This window comes from Narcine bancroftii, chromosome 1, assembly GCF_036971445.1.
Source record: "Narcine bancroftii isolate sNarBan1 chromosome 1, sNarBan1.hap1, whole genome shotgun sequence".
Taxonomy (NCBI): Eukaryota; Metazoa; Chordata; class Chondrichthyes; order Torpediniformes; family Narcinidae; genus Narcine; species Narcine bancroftii.
Window position 1 is genome coordinate 197,954,174 of NC_091469.1, and position 18,154 is coordinate 197,972,327.

The 18,154-nt window shown below is 37.1% G+C and overlaps 1 protein-coding gene across 5 annotated transcripts in view; it reads right to left on the reverse strand.

The window, feature by feature from the left end:
• The window catches only part of ttll11 (tubulin tyrosine ligase-like family, member 11), a 218,713-nt gene that overhangs the window by 112,554 nt on the left and 88,005 nt on the right, over positions 1 to 18,154 (reverse strand). For all 5 annotated transcript variants that reach the window (XM_069887773.1, XM_069887786.1, XM_069887797.1 and 2 more), the window contains 2 exons: positions 16,010 to 16,105; positions 6,953 to 7,071 (listed from right to left, as the gene is read on the reverse strand). In XM_069887773.1, the coding sequence (XP_069743874.1) occupies positions 6,953 to 7,071; positions 16,010 to 16,105 (215 nt within the window). The remainder of the gene's footprint in view (positions 1 to 6,952; positions 7,072 to 16,009; positions 16,106 to 18,154) is intronic.

The following is an 18,154-nucleotide window of genomic DNA, read 5'->3' on the forward strand; positions in this document are numbered from 1 at the left end:
CTATATAAATGGACTATTTATTTTGATATCTGTTTCTTAGGTCCCAAGATCACAACACTATGCCCATAATTGCAGTTAAGAACTAATACTATTCACAAATACACATATTACAGGGAACAATTCAGTTTGCAATGAGCAACATTGTCCATCTCTTCAACCCAGCAGTATTGGGTGCACTAGCTGTCAGAGGGGTATCAAGAAAATATTTCATGAAAAAATGTGCAGGATAGTCTGACAGATTGCAAATTTATTGTCAGAGTACATATATGACATCACAAAACCATGAGATTCCTTTTTCCTGCAGGCACAGCAGAATTACCACTAATTGGTAGTGCAAAAAATAAACTTGCTACCAACAAAATTAAATTAACTTTGAAGTAAGAAACAACTGCAGGTGCCTAACCTTTTATCTGTGATCATCACGACTGGTCAACTGCCGTTGTTCGGAATATACCAGATTTCAGTCCCTTTCAGCAAATGCCTCATTCCTAGCCCCCGCTGTCCATTGCATCCCCCCCCCCGACCCCAGCCATCCAGCAACACCCCCATGTAGACAACACTTTCCAACTTTTAATATTTTCCAATTTCAAAACATATCATCTTCGAGGAAATGTGATCGACAATATTCTGAATTACTATCTTATTAATCCAATAAATCAAATTTCATAGTTAAAGCTTTAAGTTGCTTTAATCTGTTGATAAAGGGAATAAACATTTTACACAACTTTGAATTGAGATTTTCATAATGATACATAAATAAAGCATACTGTATAATATAATGATATTCAACTTTAAAAAGATATAAAAGTAGACAAAATAAGATTAATTAAGATAATCAAAATGAAATTAAGATGAATTTAAAAAAAAAGTATCTCAAGCTTATGTCTCCTCCATAATTCTTCAGAGAATAAGATGCAAACTTTCCATACATCTGGATATAATGACATATGATGTCATAGTAACTACAAACAACAATTTCTTGAAGGGATAGGCACAAAATTAACTAAAAAAGTAAAAACACAAGGTTTTAACCTTTACACTCCAGCTCCTAATTATTATAATAGACATTAATAACTAATATATAGTCATTATTATTACAGATATAAAAGTAAATATGGTAAGTATAAGACTTGAAATCAAAACTTTTTGCTTCTTGTAAAAGACAGATTTTAGTAATAGGTCAGTTTAAGTAACCAGTCTTGGTTTTAATCCGCACTTGCCGAACGAAATCTTTTTTGTCCAGGACTGATTCCACAATTTTCCCCAGCAAACAAGTATTTCTTGGTGCTGAATTGTCCATGATAATTATAATATCTTTGCATACAAAATTGCATTTAGCTTTTGACAATTTTTGTCTTTCTTGTAATAAAGAAAGATATTCTTTAACCCATCTTTTCCAAAATAAATCTGCAATAAACTGCACTTGTCTCCATCTGCATCTTGCATAAATATCTTCTTTCAGAAATTGACCCAGAGGCAATAAAAGTTTAGATTTATGAATTTAAATCGACAGATATTTTTATTATTGGACGACTATTTAAAATAACTTCAATCTCACACAATACCGTCTGAAGATTGACATCATTCAGTATTTGATTATTCAAAATGGAATTAAGAATTTTCTTAATTGATCTAATCATTCTTTTCTTTCCCACACACCATCATGATGTGATCCTGAGAGGGTTAAATATCCAATTAATTTCCTTTTGAGGTTATGTATCATGAATTTGATGTTGATTTCAATTTTGAATTGATTTTTGAAACTGTAGTTGAGCTCCTATAAAATTAGATTCATTATCACATCTGGCAATAAAACGTCAAAGAACATTGAGTTTGTAACAGGTGATGATGCTACTCCAATATGAATTGGCGAATGCTGAATTGGAGATCATTTGTTTTTGTCAGAAAAAGGCATTTTATAATGAGATATCAAAATTGAAAAACCTGAATGTTACAAAAGCAAGTCATGTTTACAAGCTAAATCCTATTCTTGTAAATGATGCATTGAGAGTAGGAGGAAGATTGGAAAAAGCAATAATACCAGAAGAAGTGAAACATCCAATTATATTAGCTAAGGATATAACCTCGATTTTAGCATCAATCTTGGGTAAGCAAACATTTTTTAGATGATCCCACTGTTTGATATCATCCTGATAGGGAATTTTCTCCTGATTCACAGTCATTGTCTTCTGAGTATATACACTTGAAGATTGCAAAATTCATTGCTATTCAATCCAGCAATCTGTAACCCTAAAACTATGTTACTTTCATCATTCATTGTCTTCAACAAGATTTGTGATCTTTTATTCATCAACTTAAGTGCAAAATGATGCGGCGGTACTTCCTGGATCAAGAAATGCATAAGTCTTCAGTAAAAAGCTTCATTTTTTAGCTTTAACCTGCATAGGAACCATTGAGAGAGCTTTGTCACTGGCCCAAGTAAGACTGTTCATCTGAGGCATTCTCTTTGACTCTGTCTTTAGTCTTGGATTCAGATTGTTTGACTTCTTTCTCAACTTTACTTCATTGAGTATGCAGTAATTTAGGATGCTTTAAACCACATATATCACAACTGAGTTGTTTATTACAAGTTTTTCTGATGTGTCCTTTATACAAACAACTAAAACATATTCCATTCTTCTTTAAAAAGGTTAATTTCTCATCATATGGCTTTTTCTACAATTGTGAAAATTTTTCTAAAGCATGCTCATCTTTGCAATACAAATAGCCTTCCTGAACATCTTCTTTTTCTTTGTTCTTTCTTGTGCTTGTATCTGACACTGCAGTAACAAAGGTACTTCTCTTTGGTTTCTATTGAGACAATGACTTAGACTTCTTTACATCTTTAGGAACTATTGAAATATCCTTAATATTTCTAAATACTGATATGGTGTAAACATATACATGCCATTCCAAGAATTGTACAACATCCTCAAAAATGGTGTCCCTTCCAGAAAGCATCTTAAGATCTGCAACTTTGGTTCTCCATAATTCACTCAGCTTATAATTTATTGACAATAATTGACAAATTAGCAAGCAACTTCAGCTCTTGCAAATATACACTACCTCCCATTGCATTACCACATCCTCCCATAAAGAGTGCATATGCTTGTAAAGCCTTTGCATCCCCTGATTTTATTGCTGACCAAGAAAGAATCTTGTCCATGTGGCCCTTGTGATTTTATGTTCATCCCCATAATGATGATGCAATAATTATTTTGCCCTTTTAAATGTGATGTTCAAAAGATTTCATGAACATCAGATGTCATAATGGATCTTTTTTTTTAAACTTTATTTAAAAGTTAAGTAATAAGTATAACATACAATCTAAATATTCAAAGTAATTTTACAAAGATTTATATATAAAAAAACAAAACACAACAAAGATAAAAAAAATATATATATATATAAAAATAAAAAAATTATAAATGTTAATAACAGTTCAAAATACATCCAATTTCATATATTTCAAATAAGGAGACCACTTACCAACAAAAAAAGAATAATTATTTTGTAAATTATAAGTAATTTTTTCCATAACAATACAAGCTTTCAATTCATTATGCCAGCACATTATATTAATTTCTACATCATCTTTCCAAGTACTAGCAACGCATTTACGCGCTACCGATAACACCAAACATACAAAAGCAATTTGAACTTTATCCAAACCCATTCCAGATATTGTAATGGATCTTCATTAAAAACTAGAATTTCCTTCTTAGGTAAACCATATGAACCTTGTTGTTGCGCTTACATAGAAGAAATTTCATTTTGTTTCGCTATGAGTGATAATATAGTCTTGTCCACCATGGCTTGCGACTGGTTGTCTTGTAGTGAATGGAGATGGCTGAACTTGAACTGGTGCCCTAGGTGTTGGACCTTGGTATGTAAGTGACGGCATTGGTGGGGATCCTTGACTTGTCGCTGGTTCTTCAGCAACATGAAAAGGCATCAGTTGTTGAGTATGATCAACTCGCATGGTTGTAACTTTTTGAAATATTCTCCCTTCGGGAAGATTCATAAATTGTGCACTTATAAGTAATTGAATGTCGCGAGCCCTTTCCATGGTGTTTGTCATTGACATTTGAGCACTAGGAATGTCACCCATGGCTCCTTGCTTGAGTATACTTGATTCTTGTGGCTGTGGTATCCATTGATCTGCTGGAATGTTGGATGTGAGCCCTTTGGGTATTTCACTTTGAGTGATAGATCTAGCAGAAGCCTGAGATAATGTTTTTACTTTGGCCAACTTCATATTATATTGTTCCTCAGGATCTAGTTTTTTTTTCTTTTCTCTCTTCAATAATCTTTTTCATTCTTGCTGGAATTGTTGTTTCTTGATTTCAGCTTCCATATCTTCTAGAACATGTCTTTTCTCCAAACACTCATGTTGTGAATGGTCTGCTTGCGCCTTAGCATGCATAGCTGATATGCTTGAAGCACGTGGAGCTGTACTTGCTCTAGACACCTTTGGAGACTTTGAAGATCTTCCTGTGCTCATAACTTTGGAATTACTATCAGCAGGGTTCACATCTGAGCTTTTGGATACTGTTGATTGAGTCTCTATCTTCAGCATGTCGCTCAGTACAGCATCAGTGGGGATTTGCAACGTACATTCACCTGTTTCAGTTCCACTAACCTTTAAGTCAGTTAATGAGGCCTGTAGTGCCTTATCGGAGTCCTCTTCTTGCTTGGTAGTTGAAGCTGCTTCTGACATGGTGGCTGGCTCCAATCTCCTGCCAAGCATTGTTGGTCCACCTTGCTGGCTCAACTCACGACCAAACAGTTCTTTGAGAGGAGCTGTTTATTCGAAGTCTTTAGCCTGATGAGACTTCTTCTCCATCTTGGATTCTTCATACTGCAACCTGTATTCTCCTCTTCTCCTGGTTCTTGCTTGATCCCTTTAAGAGGATTTCTCTGGCTAGATTGTCTTGGATCTGTGTTCTGCACCAAAACTTTCTTATCAATTATTTTTAGAACACATACTTCTGGGCTTCCTGCCAGATTCTGCTAACCAGATCTCTATGGTATCTCTCCAAGGTTACAGGTGTCCTTTTAATTTTAAACTGCAAAATTGGCAGACATATTCTCACAGAAAATTGCTTCTTGTTAAAACTTAAATGGTTCAAACAAGTTGAGTTCTTTCAGACAAATTTTAAGAGCCTTTCTCCAAACAAAGTTCACAATCATGACTTTTCTTTTAATAAAAATGTAGGTGATACTTTCCATATATTTCCCAATTTCAAAACATATCATCTTCTAGGAAATGTGAGCAACAATATTCTGAATTACTATCTTATTTATCTAATAAATCAAACTTCATACCTGCAGCTTTAAGATGATGATAAAACAAATAAACGTTTTGTTTAACTTAGCATTGAGATTTTCATAATGGTGAATAAACAAAACATACTGTATAATATAACTATATTCAACTTTAAACAGATATAAAAGAAATAGACAAAATAAGATAAATTAAGATATTAAGATGAAATTAAGATGAATTCACAGAAAAGTATTTTGAGCTTACGTCTCCTCCATAATTCTTCAAAGAATGAGATGCAAACTCTCTGTATGCCTAGATATTATGACATATGACATCATAGTAACTACGGTAACACTACAAACAACAATTTCTTAAAGGGATAGGCATAAAATTAACTAAGAAGAAAAAACACAAGGTTTTAACCTTTACACCTTGCCCCCAGCCATCTGTCCATCACCACCTCAGGGGTCAGTGCCAGACTTTTTTGTGCCCTAAGCCAGACTGAGTGAAGCTGGGATGGGTGCTGACTGGACTGAGCGATGGTTTGACGTGCGCCTTTCAGGAGGCTCTCGATCAGTGCTGTCATGTAGGTGGAGGTTGAGGGTGACAAGGTGGCCCGGAAGCTCAGCCAAAAAGGCGGCCAGTGTTGGTTGCTTGGAGCAGGCAGCCAAGTGTGGCAGAAGGCCGGACACAAGGTGCAGAGCTGCAGGACAAGCGGGCTGTTGTGGTGGTGGAGCTTTCAGGTGCTCCACCAGCTTGTCGTGCCAGCCCTCAGGCACACCCCAGCAGTGAAGCACCATCCATCACCACCTCCTCCCCATCTAACTCCTGATGATTTACAATGCTGTACTCCTTTGGGATGCAGTGCTGCCGAGCCTGGAGTTTATGGAGTGCCGCACCAGATCACGGCAATGGCCCAATGCAGGAGCAATGGCCGTCTTTGTTATCCATAATCCCCCATGCATCTGGAACTGCTCTGCCAATGCCAGAGTGGTTCAAGCTGCGCGGGGGATTATGGGTAAGGAAGACAGCCATTGGTTCCGCATTGAGCCAACTGCAGCCTATTTCTTTCCCACCGGGTGTTGGGGGCAGAGAGTTACTTTTCCACCGAAGATAAGAGAGGGCGACCATGGGGGTGGGGACATGGACTGGGAGGTCTCCCTCTGAAAGAGTATTTATTATGGGAAATTAATATTAATTATTTGTAATGTCATCTATTGAAAAAAGTGTTGGCTTTTGGAAGTTGCTGGTGTTTGGAATCCCAGATAAAAGGTTAAGCACCTGTATTTCACATACTTAAATGCTGGTAAGGATGCATTCTCCAACGATTCAGTTTCCAATGAGCAATGTTGTCCATCTCTTCAACCCACTAGCATTAGCTGCACTAGCTGTCAGATGGATGTCAGGAAAATATTTCACAAAAAAATGTGTAGAATAGTCTGTCAGATTTCAGATTTATTGTCAGAGTACATACATGACATTCACATACAACCCTGAGATTCCTTCTTCCTGTGGGCGTGGCAGAATTAACACTAATTGGCCATGCAAAAAATAAACTTGCTTACAACAAAATTAAATTAGTTTTGAAGTAAGAAACAACCATTTCACATACTTAAATGCTGGTAAGGATGCAAGAATCTACATTGAGGAAAATGGAAAGTTAAGATAAATCTAAGGACTTACTGAGAGTAGTTGTTTTTCTGCAATGTCGGATCTATCAAACGAAGGGTATCTCTGATGATAGCCACTTTAATTTCTTCATCCACAGGACTAGGAACATATTCAAACACTCCTGGAGAAATCTGCAAAATAAACAACACTTTCTTTTGCTCTCTGCAAAGACTTCATAAACCTTGCTTGACATTACAAACCTTTTAAATGTTTTGTACTGTTTTCTCACATCGTTAAATAATGCTCCTAATGAAATCTATTGAGTAATATTTCAGAATTACACTTCCTTTGTTTTTATTTTGATCTCAACATATTTAAATATACACTAAATACAGCATATAGAATTAATGGATAGCCAGCCTAGGTAATGGTGATTTACCACAGCTTACAAACAAATACACTCACTTGTTTCTTTCAGTACACCATGAAGTCAACTTTCTTTTTTATTCACTAGACATAATATTGCATTCTTTAACTCCCCAAACACCACCCAGCCAAACCTCTTGGATTTTCTCATTAGCTCACTGCCACACAGGTGATCCTGATTTTCACACTCTCCTCTCCCTGTATTTGAGATCCATCATCTGTATATTGACAGTTAGCACTCCCATGCATATGCGTTATTACTCCTGCGTGTTGCTTTGCTTATGTCATCAGCAGTGACCGGCAACACTCCCGAAGAAGGTAAGTACAAGACTGCAACAGCCCCCTCTTCCCCTCCAAGCCATACATGGAAGTGACTGATCAGAACTGTCCTTCTGCGTAATGGTCCAGAGGGCTGGCAGTTCAGCTCAACGTCGTACAATGGTTCAAGACAGGTGATGCACAGTCTGACTGGCAAGGGTGCAACTGGTCCTCTGACTTTGGCTCTGATGCAGAATGTGGATTGTCAATATATGCCAGCTTCAACCTGAAGGTGCTGTAAGACCTGAAAAGGACCATCGTAAATGAGCTGAAGTGGTTTGTGAACATGCCAAAGGAGTACAGCATTGTAAATCATGTGGCACTCATACTGCAGGTCAGACCTGCCAGGTATGAGTAGGTCAGAGCAATCTCATGTTTTCCCAAAGTCGACTAACATATCTAGCCGAATCATAGCGCATTGTGCTTGGACTTGGATTCACAAACTTGCCTGGCAAGGTTAATGTAGTTCCATAATACTAGCTCTGCTGCTGAACATCCAAGATCTGCCTTAACAGCAGTACGCACGCCAAGGAGAACAATAGGCAAACGTTCACTCCACATGAATGCATCACCACCTGTTGTTAATGCTACCTTCAATTGTTGATGGAAACGCTCAATGAGGCCATTGGCCTATGGATGGTAAATTGCAATGTGAATACGGTAGTGCACATAAGATCAGTGAGAGCTTGAAACAATGCCAACTTGAACTTAGACTTTCAATCCATTGTAATAGTGTTATGGAATGGATTAATAAAATTATGATAAAATACATCTTTAAAAAGGCATAGATTTCGGGGGTTTAGTTTAGGTCACAGTTTACAATCAGTTTTGTTTCACAAACATCTCATTTGGAATGCAAAAACCTGCGGAGGTGAAGCCTTACGTCTCCCACTGACTTTACAGAAACTATTGAAAAGTGCCTGTGAAGACTTCACAAGCAGGTGTTAATTGGACTGATGTTTTAGAATTGAAATGGACTATTGTCTTTCAAGGAATAGCATGTTTGAACAGATGTTCAGGCTCAGAAACTAATTTATATTTTGTTGCTAAACTGATGCCAGTGATCTAACAGAGAGAAAAAAAAACACACCTTTCTTTCATGAGAGAGAGAGAGAGAGAGAGAGAGAGAGAGAGAGAGAGTCAGTTTTACTGCAGCAGTTGGTGTTGAAGTCTGCAAGTCCCCATTTGAAGACGGATTTTGTGTTCCGAGTTCAGACTATTCTAAAACCTTGTGGTCAATTACAAGAGGCTGGTTACTGTGTTTCTCTTGAAAGAGGGCAAAAAGAAGAACTCTTTGTGGTAACCTGGAAGAAGAGGTTCTCTTTTGGAAAAACCCAAGAGGGGGCAAGTTTCTTCTGCAAGACAGTGAAGTGGCTGATTGAAGGAGATCAGTTTGTGCGTGTTCAATGAACAATGAATATCTCTCTAAAACCAACAAGACCTTCTTGAGTGGTAACAATTTGTTAAAGTACCAGAGCCTGGTAAAGATCATAAATGTTAAATTCTGTGCGCAGTATGGAAAATTGTCTGATACCAGTGAACTCAGAGAAGTGAAATATTCATGAATGGATAGTGAAAGAAAGAACATAATGCCAAACTCATCAAGCCTCGGAAACAATGAGATAAAGTGGCGCTTGTGCTCCCCTCTCCATCTATGCTTATGATCAGAATATCGTCCATGTCAACAAACACAAAATCGAGGATGGCAAATATGTAGTCCATAAATCACTGGAATGTCTGAGATTCATTCCGCAGATCGAATGGTATTCACAGAATTACTGCCATCTTCGTGACATCAGAAGGCTCAACTGGATTCTGATAGTAAGCACGTACTAGATCTATTTTCCCAAATGCATGTTTGCCATGGAGGTTTGCTGAGAAGTATTTTAAATTGGGGATGTTGTATTGGTCAGGCACGGTACAATTGTTCAGGGCACGATAATCACCACAAGGCCGCAATTTCACAATTTTAAGATGGTCCGGGTTTAATCTATGAGCCTACACTACTACCGGAGGACCCTGAATCCTGATATGGTGGGTTACTGTATGTTTAACATCTGTATGATGATACGATAGAGTCACTAGATGAGGGAAACACTTGAGCAAGGCTCGGAAAAGGCAGGAGCCAGGTTGAAGGCTCATCAGGTGGCTGTTGACATTGGAAGAATGATAAATGCAGCTCACTTGCATCCAAGAGCTGCAGTCCATGACACAGAGATTTTTCAAATCCACCAACCAAGATACATGTGACAAGAAATCTGCTCCCAAAATGGAATTTGCCACGTTTGCAACTGTGAAAACACACTGAAAAGGTTTATTGTGACTGAAATCCAATGTGAGTGACCTCTGGCCATATGTTTGAATATGAGAATCATTCACAGTTGAAAGAACATAACATATTGGGGTATCTATGTTCTTCTGTGGTTGGAGGGACCACATATTCTCTGCACTGGAATCGACGAGAAATTGAATACCCAAAAGATGGTCTCTGAATAAAAGACGGCAGCTGACGTGCCCATGAGTAGCAGTTTCCTCTACTGCCAGCCCTGATCATTTCCCGGCTACCATTTGTAGAAGTCGCAAGGTGGCTGTCAGGACCAGGCAGCAGCACCAAATATTCAATGCTTCCAACAAATATGCCACCTGTCACCTCCACCACATCCTTGACCACTATGATTCCAATCTGGTCGATGGAAAGAATTTCATTGCATGCCCAAAGCCTGGAACTGCGTAGTCAGTGCTGCTATTTGATGCTTCAACTCAGTTACCTTCCAATGATATGGTGCTGGTGCTAGCTTCCATTAAGAAGGTGCTGATGCTACTTTCAATTGATAAGGTGTTGGAGCTTCACAAGGTTGTTCCAGTTCCATTTGCTCCTGTTAACGAGGGAAGGAAGCTAATCCTTCGATCTTTAATGCGGATGTCACGGATATAACAAGGTCGGCAAGATCCACCAACTGATCAAGGGTGGACATTAAGAGACACTCACCAAATGCTCTTGAACGTGATGAGGTAAACATCAAAGGAACCTGTTTCTGAAAATCGCTTTCGACAAGGTCTGTTTCAGATAGCTTGTGCCTTCTCCTCAACATCTGTGATGGTTGCCTATCACCTAGGCTGGCATCAGCTCGTAATTGGGAAATACAAATCTTCCTAGATGGCTGATTATGCCACAGAATGGGCACCTTAAGCATGTCATATGGAAGATTACCATCTGGATCCACTAGGAGATCCTCCACTTCACAGGCAATCTGCTGTGGAAGTCGCTCCACAAGTAAACCATACTTCATCTTCTCACTCAGGGCAGAGAAGCACCCTTCAAGGATTGTGAACCATGCTGGTGCATTATTAATAAAGGTGGGGGGGATCTTCAGTTTGACCTCCCGAACTGATCCTATAAGGAGCTTATCCTTATCACTAACCATTTTAAATTAGAAGGTACTGTGAATTCACAGGGTCACCACTTGTAACAGCACTGATTTAGCACAACTTACAAACAAATAAAGAATGCACTCTCATTTTTTTCAGCATACCATGACATTAACTTTGTCTTTTATTCACCGGACACAACATTGCCTTCTTCAACTCCCCAAACACCACCCAGCCAATCCCCACTGAGCTTCTCATTGGCTCACTGCCACACAGGTGATCTTGACACTCTCACTCTCTTCGTTCTGCAGCTGAGATCCATCACCACAGACTGACTCTTAACACATCCACACATGTGTGCTACTACTCTGCACAGTGCTTCGCTTACATCATCAACAGCGGCCTGCACTGCTCCCAATGTGGGGAAGTACATGACCAGATCACCAAATCACCTTTGGGAAGCTGAAATCATAAAATCAATCCCTTTTTATGGCAGGAGGGGGGGAAGTATCATTCTCAATTAAATATTTTTTCCATCTCTTCCTTTCTCCATTATCAAGCAAGATTAAAGCATAGTATGCACCATCTGCTCATCTTGGAATTCTATACATTTCGCAATATATTAAATGTTCTACTTGGTGCCTGCCACATTGACCACCGCCAGTGGGCTGATATCGCCTCCAACCGTACATCTTGGCGCCTCACAGTTCGGCGGGCTGCAACCTCCTTTGAAGAAGACCACAGAGCCCACCTCACTGACAAAAGGCAAAGGAGGAAAAACCCAACACCCAACCCCAACCCACCAATTTTCCCTTGCAACTGCTGCAACCGTGTCTGCCTGTCCCGCATCGGACTTGTCAGTCACCAACGAGCCTGCAGCAGACCCGGACATACCCTTCCATAAATCTTTGTCCGCTAAGCCAAGCCAAAGAAGAAAAGAAAGAAATGTTCTACTGGTATTATTCATACATTCCCCCAATTTCCTCCTCAAATTTCATCTCTCTGTTGGATAATTTTATTATTTTTGACTAATTATTGATTGTAGCTTGAGAATCAAACAATTACATACTCTTTATTGAAGCGTGGACAGCAGTTTTGTTTAGTGCTTCAGATATTGGTTCATGATGAAGAATCTGGAATATTCATACTGGAGGAATGAACATTAGTCCAGGCTCGACTTTGTCCAAATAATATTTTAAACAATGCCAACAGTACAAGTACTACAATATTCCTACAGATATTTTTGATCAACTAATTCATCTAAACCAAATTACTTACCATTGATAGAGAAGTAAAGAATAGATATTGAAGAGGAGATAAAGAGAATTAAGAGCAATCACAAAGAAGGCTCGCCAGCATCTATATTTTGAGGTGTCTGAGGAAATTCAGTATGTCACCAAAGACTCTCGTAAACTTCTACAGGTGTACAGTGGAGAGCATTCTGGCTGGCTGCTTTATTGCCTGGTATGGAAACACCGACTCTCAGGACAAAATTAAACTCCTGAGAGTTGTTAACTCAGCCTGCAACATCACAAGCACCAGACTTCACTCCATTAAGGACATCTACATGAGGTGGTGTCTTTTAGACCCCCACCACCCAGGCAATGCCCTCTTCACTCTGCTACCATTGGGAAAAAGGTACAGGAGCCTAAAGACGAGCACTCAACAGCACAAGGATGGCTTCTTCCCCACTGCCATCAGATTCCTGAATAATCAATGAACCACAGACACAGCCTTTTTCGTGCACTATTATTTTTACTTATTAATAGTTATGGTCATAATACGAATGTTTGCACAAAGATGCTGCCTCAAAACACCAAATATCATGACTTGTTCATGACAATAAATTCTGATTCTGAAGAAGTATTTTAAAACTTGTATGTAATTGGAATCAGGTTCCATTGTGAGACGGAATTATAAAATGTATGGATGCTAAAAAAAAATTGCAAGGCCATGGAAAAAGGGTTGATGGGCAGAATTATGGGCTTACTCTTGCAGAGAGTCAGCACAGGTTTGATGGGCCAAATTACTTCTTTTTATGCTGTAACTATTCTATGAATTTATAAACCAAAATGAACTATTGATATTATTCTACCCCTCACTAGGTTGAATGTATCCACACTATTACATTCTACCACTTTAATTTGCTTAAGCCAAATGTGAACAATATATTCCAAGAATATTATTAGCATCTTTAATTATTAATCTTCTGCTCTGTTTAAACATAAACCAAAGAGAAAAAAAAACAGGTACAAGAGATCTGTGGTAGGAAGTGATGATTTCTTTGAATAATGCCAACTTTAATTTTAATAATTATATGCCATATTTTATATATTTACTATTTTTCTATACTTGCTGACAGGAGACCATAGCCATTTCACAATTGTTGCAATGGATTTCATAGCTACAGGATGTGTGTTAAGTGCATTATATTGAAGTTATGATTTGCTTTTGACATAAGCATTCCTTGATTCTACTAATAACTTTCAGAATCATGTGCCAAGTTTTAATAATGATGAATATAAATGTCAACCAAAATATTACATAATAATAAAGTATTATTTTAATATTAAATTTCTCTATGTCAACTTTGGTTAATAATTAAAAGGGTTTCAAAAATTGGTTCTCAACCTTTTTCGTTCCATCCACATATGGCATAGGGAATATTTAAAATGGTACGTGAGTGGAATGAAAAAGGTTGAGAACAACTGGTTTAAAATGTATCTTTCATTCTCTTTTATGCCTAATGTATAAATGATTTTGTAAACCATATTTTTGTTATAGTTTCATTCATAACCATGAATGAATTATGTTTACAAATGATCCTATTAAATACTTGAGTTCAGGTTCTGTTACTCTTCCCTCCAACAAAAGAAGGGTAAAAAAAAAGCAGCATCTAATGATAATACATAGCTACATTGTACAAATTGGCACTTTTCTGAAAGTGAACTGCTTTCTACCTGGAATAAGCAAAGACAGTAATCTAAGGCTATTAGACCAGTTTGACTTGCCTGGATCCCATTCCTGGGCATACCGCTAATCATGCCTATTATTTTTTAGTATTCAGTCAGACATTAAATTCTGCCGACCTTCACAGAGCAAGCAGTAAGACCATCAGAATCTTATTCATTCTGGTTGCTTTGAAGTTGCTACCCGACCACAAAGCTGCCAGGCATATTTATCTCAATCTTGCAGCAACAGTGGACACCCTACTCCTACTACTGGGTACTGGCTGTCAAATTTGCTTTGAGAACACTAGATCAGGAGTGATGACCTGAACACTGATATACAGATGTATTCAGGTTAGATCAGACAAATGCACTTAGGACACACTCTGATTCTTGACCCATGAAGACAACATTGCTGGAAGCATTCTATAGAGACCCCTCTAAAGTATATTTAGGTTTATTAAATATATTCAAAAGTCTGTTGGGATAGCACAATGATACACAATGTTCAAGTCCAATAAATGACCAGCCATTATTTAAGTGTAAAGAAGAATATTTTAAGACATTCATTTCCATTTATATGCAATAATAATTGCTTGTCATCTAATACTCATATTAGGAGACTCCTTTTCTTTTTACCCAGGGAATCATATTACCCGGCATAAAAGAAAAATGAACAGAGAAGCATGATGCTTGCTGTCAGAAGGAAACAGCAAACTGAAAGATCATTCAATAACTCAAACCACTAGAACAAAAATAAGAGTAATGATGAATATGTCTAGAATTACGAATAGCTGAAATGACTCCTGCTATTGTTTTGTACTGACTCACAATTTCAGCAAGTTTATTGATAATGGAATTTCAATTCAAAACTGCTGCCAATAAAAAAAACCTGCTCATCACGTTACATTATTTCAATCTAGGGCATGAAGGGCACATCGAAAACTAATAAACTCAGGAAGATAAATTATACGACATTTGGCCTAAAGAGAAGTACTAGTCATTAGACAGTGGAATCAAAATGGAATGTTAGAAATTGCAAGCTGATGAATCAATATTTTGTTTTTTTTTTCTTCATTTTTTTGCATTTATTAAAATGACAGGTAATAAGAGTTAACATTTGGTTCTGAGGGTATGTAAGTTTTATTCATTTTTTGGTACTGTCATTAGTGTTCATGAAATTACAGATTTAAATGTATTGTATTGTAATAAAAAAGTGGGAAAATGTAATGCTGATGTGAAAAAAATGTATTTTTAGTTGAATTCTACTGAATCAATATATTCTGCAATGGAGTGGTGGGACTTCTATAAAATCGGAAATTTAATGGGAACAACACTGTTCATTTCTTATGAAATAAGGAGCATTTTTGGATAGCTTTTATGTATCTGCAAATTTATGTGCTGGAATTTCAGGTGTCAGGGAGCAAGTAGTATATATATATATCTGCACTGATGATACCTATTCAGCATAATGCCCATCAAAATCTCTTGGATTCCTTTGAATGAGCTACTCACTTTCATTCATGTGTTTCTTATTTTCTTCTTAATTAGGTAATTAACATTAACTGTATTAAATTAATGACAGCAATCGCTAATAAGCAACATCAACATAAATGAAGTTCAAAGAATATTTACAAATTTGGCAACGTACCAGAGACAATATTCCACAATATTGATAATGGAACTTCAACAAGTAATGTGCAACATTACTTGTTAAAAAAGTTTTGATTAAAAGAGGCCATTCCTCCGTACTATCTCATCAAAATCTTAAATTTAATACACCCATAGCTGAAAAAAAGCTTATACTAATGTGGAACAATATGACTAAGGTGTGCAAAAGTAATGTCCTTGAGCCCATTCCCTATTTCTGCAAAAGCAAAGAAAAATTAATCAGTTAGCTTTTAGATAATCAAGCAGTAGGACTCCTAGACAACTCACTGTATTTATAATTGTGTATCGGATTTGAACTTTTGTTTTAAGAGATAATGCCACTATCAAATTAGTATATATCAAGCATGTCAATGTGTTCATTTGCTATATTAAGACAATTTTTTTACAGTGCACTTACCTCTTGTTCATGTTCTATTCTCATGCTGGGATTGGCATTCACTTCTAATAAAATAGGCTTCATGTTTTTCATGAGGAGAATATCAAATCCTAAGATCTGTATAAACAAAAATTAAATTCAATAAACAAAAATTACTATACAGTAAAAACCCCTGGTATCAGGAATTCAAGTAACTGGCAGCCTCAAGTAACTGGCAAAAAAAAAATTGAGGAAAATAAATAAGAATGAAATAATAGGCAAAAAAATATGTAAGTTTAAAATTGTAAAAGTAATGTTCTCTGAAGAAACACAATCTTTTGGTGAAGATGGGAACAAATATTCTGCCAGTGTAGTGCCTTGGTTGTGTTTTGCTTGTAGCAGATGTTTGAATAAAGTTTTATTTGAATAAAATGGCATCACCCAGGATGAAGATGCTGCTCACCATTGGGGTGGCTCTCTTAAAGTGTCTTCTTTTCCTTGGGAGTCACTCTGGTCAGAGGCTTTATCTGTAAACTTGGGGAAGGTGGGGTGGGGTGTTCATTATCTATAATGTCTTTTGGGGAGCTACGTGAAGGGGAGGAACCTGCAGATGCAGCAACAGTGAAATATTTTCGAAGAATATGACTGAAGACAAAGTAAATTGTTTCATGGTTTATATATTCATGCAAGTGAAGTTTGTCCAGTGTACATACAGTATTTTTGTCTTCTAAACTTTATTCTTAATGTATACCCATCTTGTATTTATAATTTTTAAAATTGGAAAATTTAATGTTGATGTGGAAAAAAATGTATTTTTAGTTGCATTCTACTGTTAGACATAGTAAGAGTCAGTCTCAATACACAATCTGGCATCTACCAATCCCCATAAGTGCTGGATACAAGAGGTTTTACTGTACCTCAATAAATCATTTCAACCACCACAGTATAAACATACCTTAATGATAGGGAAGTAACAGATATAAAGAGATTTAGAAAACCACAATTGAAAGAGAAAAAAACAAATTCAAAGACACAAAAGACTAGGTTTAACTTTCAAAAAAAGGGAAACAGGACAGGCTGTGGTAAAGAATACAGTCACAAGGTTTTTTTTTACTTTTAAAGTGGCGTAGAAAGTTGCAGCCTAAATATTTAGATTGAACAAAAATAGTAATTTTGAATTTAATAATGTCATGAATAGATAGCAAGAAACAACCCAAAAGAAACCATAAGCTTCTAATAAAAACAGGAGGGTACATTAGGACACTTCTATGTACCTTCTGCCTTAATTCTTCTTGGTGGCAGAATTTGCAGATTTGGGATATGCTTTTGGATTAGCCTAGCTGTGCAACTGAAGAGAATTTTATGGATGGCACACATTGCAGTATGATTGTATGTAAAGGTGAGATGCCAATTCACTAGGATCTTTTGTCCTGGACAGTTCTGAATTTCTTGAAATTTCTGGAAATGTATCCAGGCATATGGAAGATATTCCATCAAATTCCAAAATTATGCATACTAGATTATGAAAATGCTTTGGGATCTCAGATTTGGTTCCCATGAGGTTTCTAATTTCGAATGTTCATTTGTAGTAATATATGTGTGGCCAGTCCAGTTGAGTTCTAGTCAATGGACAGCTCCAAGGATGCTGCTAGTAGGAAGCTTGATCATATGTGGGTGGAAGTGGTTATTGGTTTGCATGTATGTGATGTAAGTATTACTTGATTAGTCTGTGCCTGACTGTTGTCCATGTTTGCTGTAATAAGGCATGCAGTCATTCATTTTCTGAAGAATTGTGAATAAATGTGAATATTTCCATATCATCAGCGTGCACTCCTAATTCTGACCTTATAGTGTCATTAAGGCCATTGATGAAGCAACAGAAAATGATTGGCCAGTGAGCAAAGGAACTGTAAGAATGTCATGATGCTGTTATGCAAGATCTCCAATAACAATGATTGTACTTTTTATTGTGTGAGGTAGGACTCCAACCATTGGAATGTTTGTCCTTTGGAGTTCACTGATGTGCTTTACAGGCCTGATCTCCCTGATGTCATACTTGGTCAAATGCTACCTTGATATCAAGTGAAAAAGCTTACACCTTACCTCTGGGAATTCAGCTTTTGTACACATGAACTATAATTGTAATGAGGCTGGAGTCTAGAGCTCCTAGTGAATGTAAATTAAGCA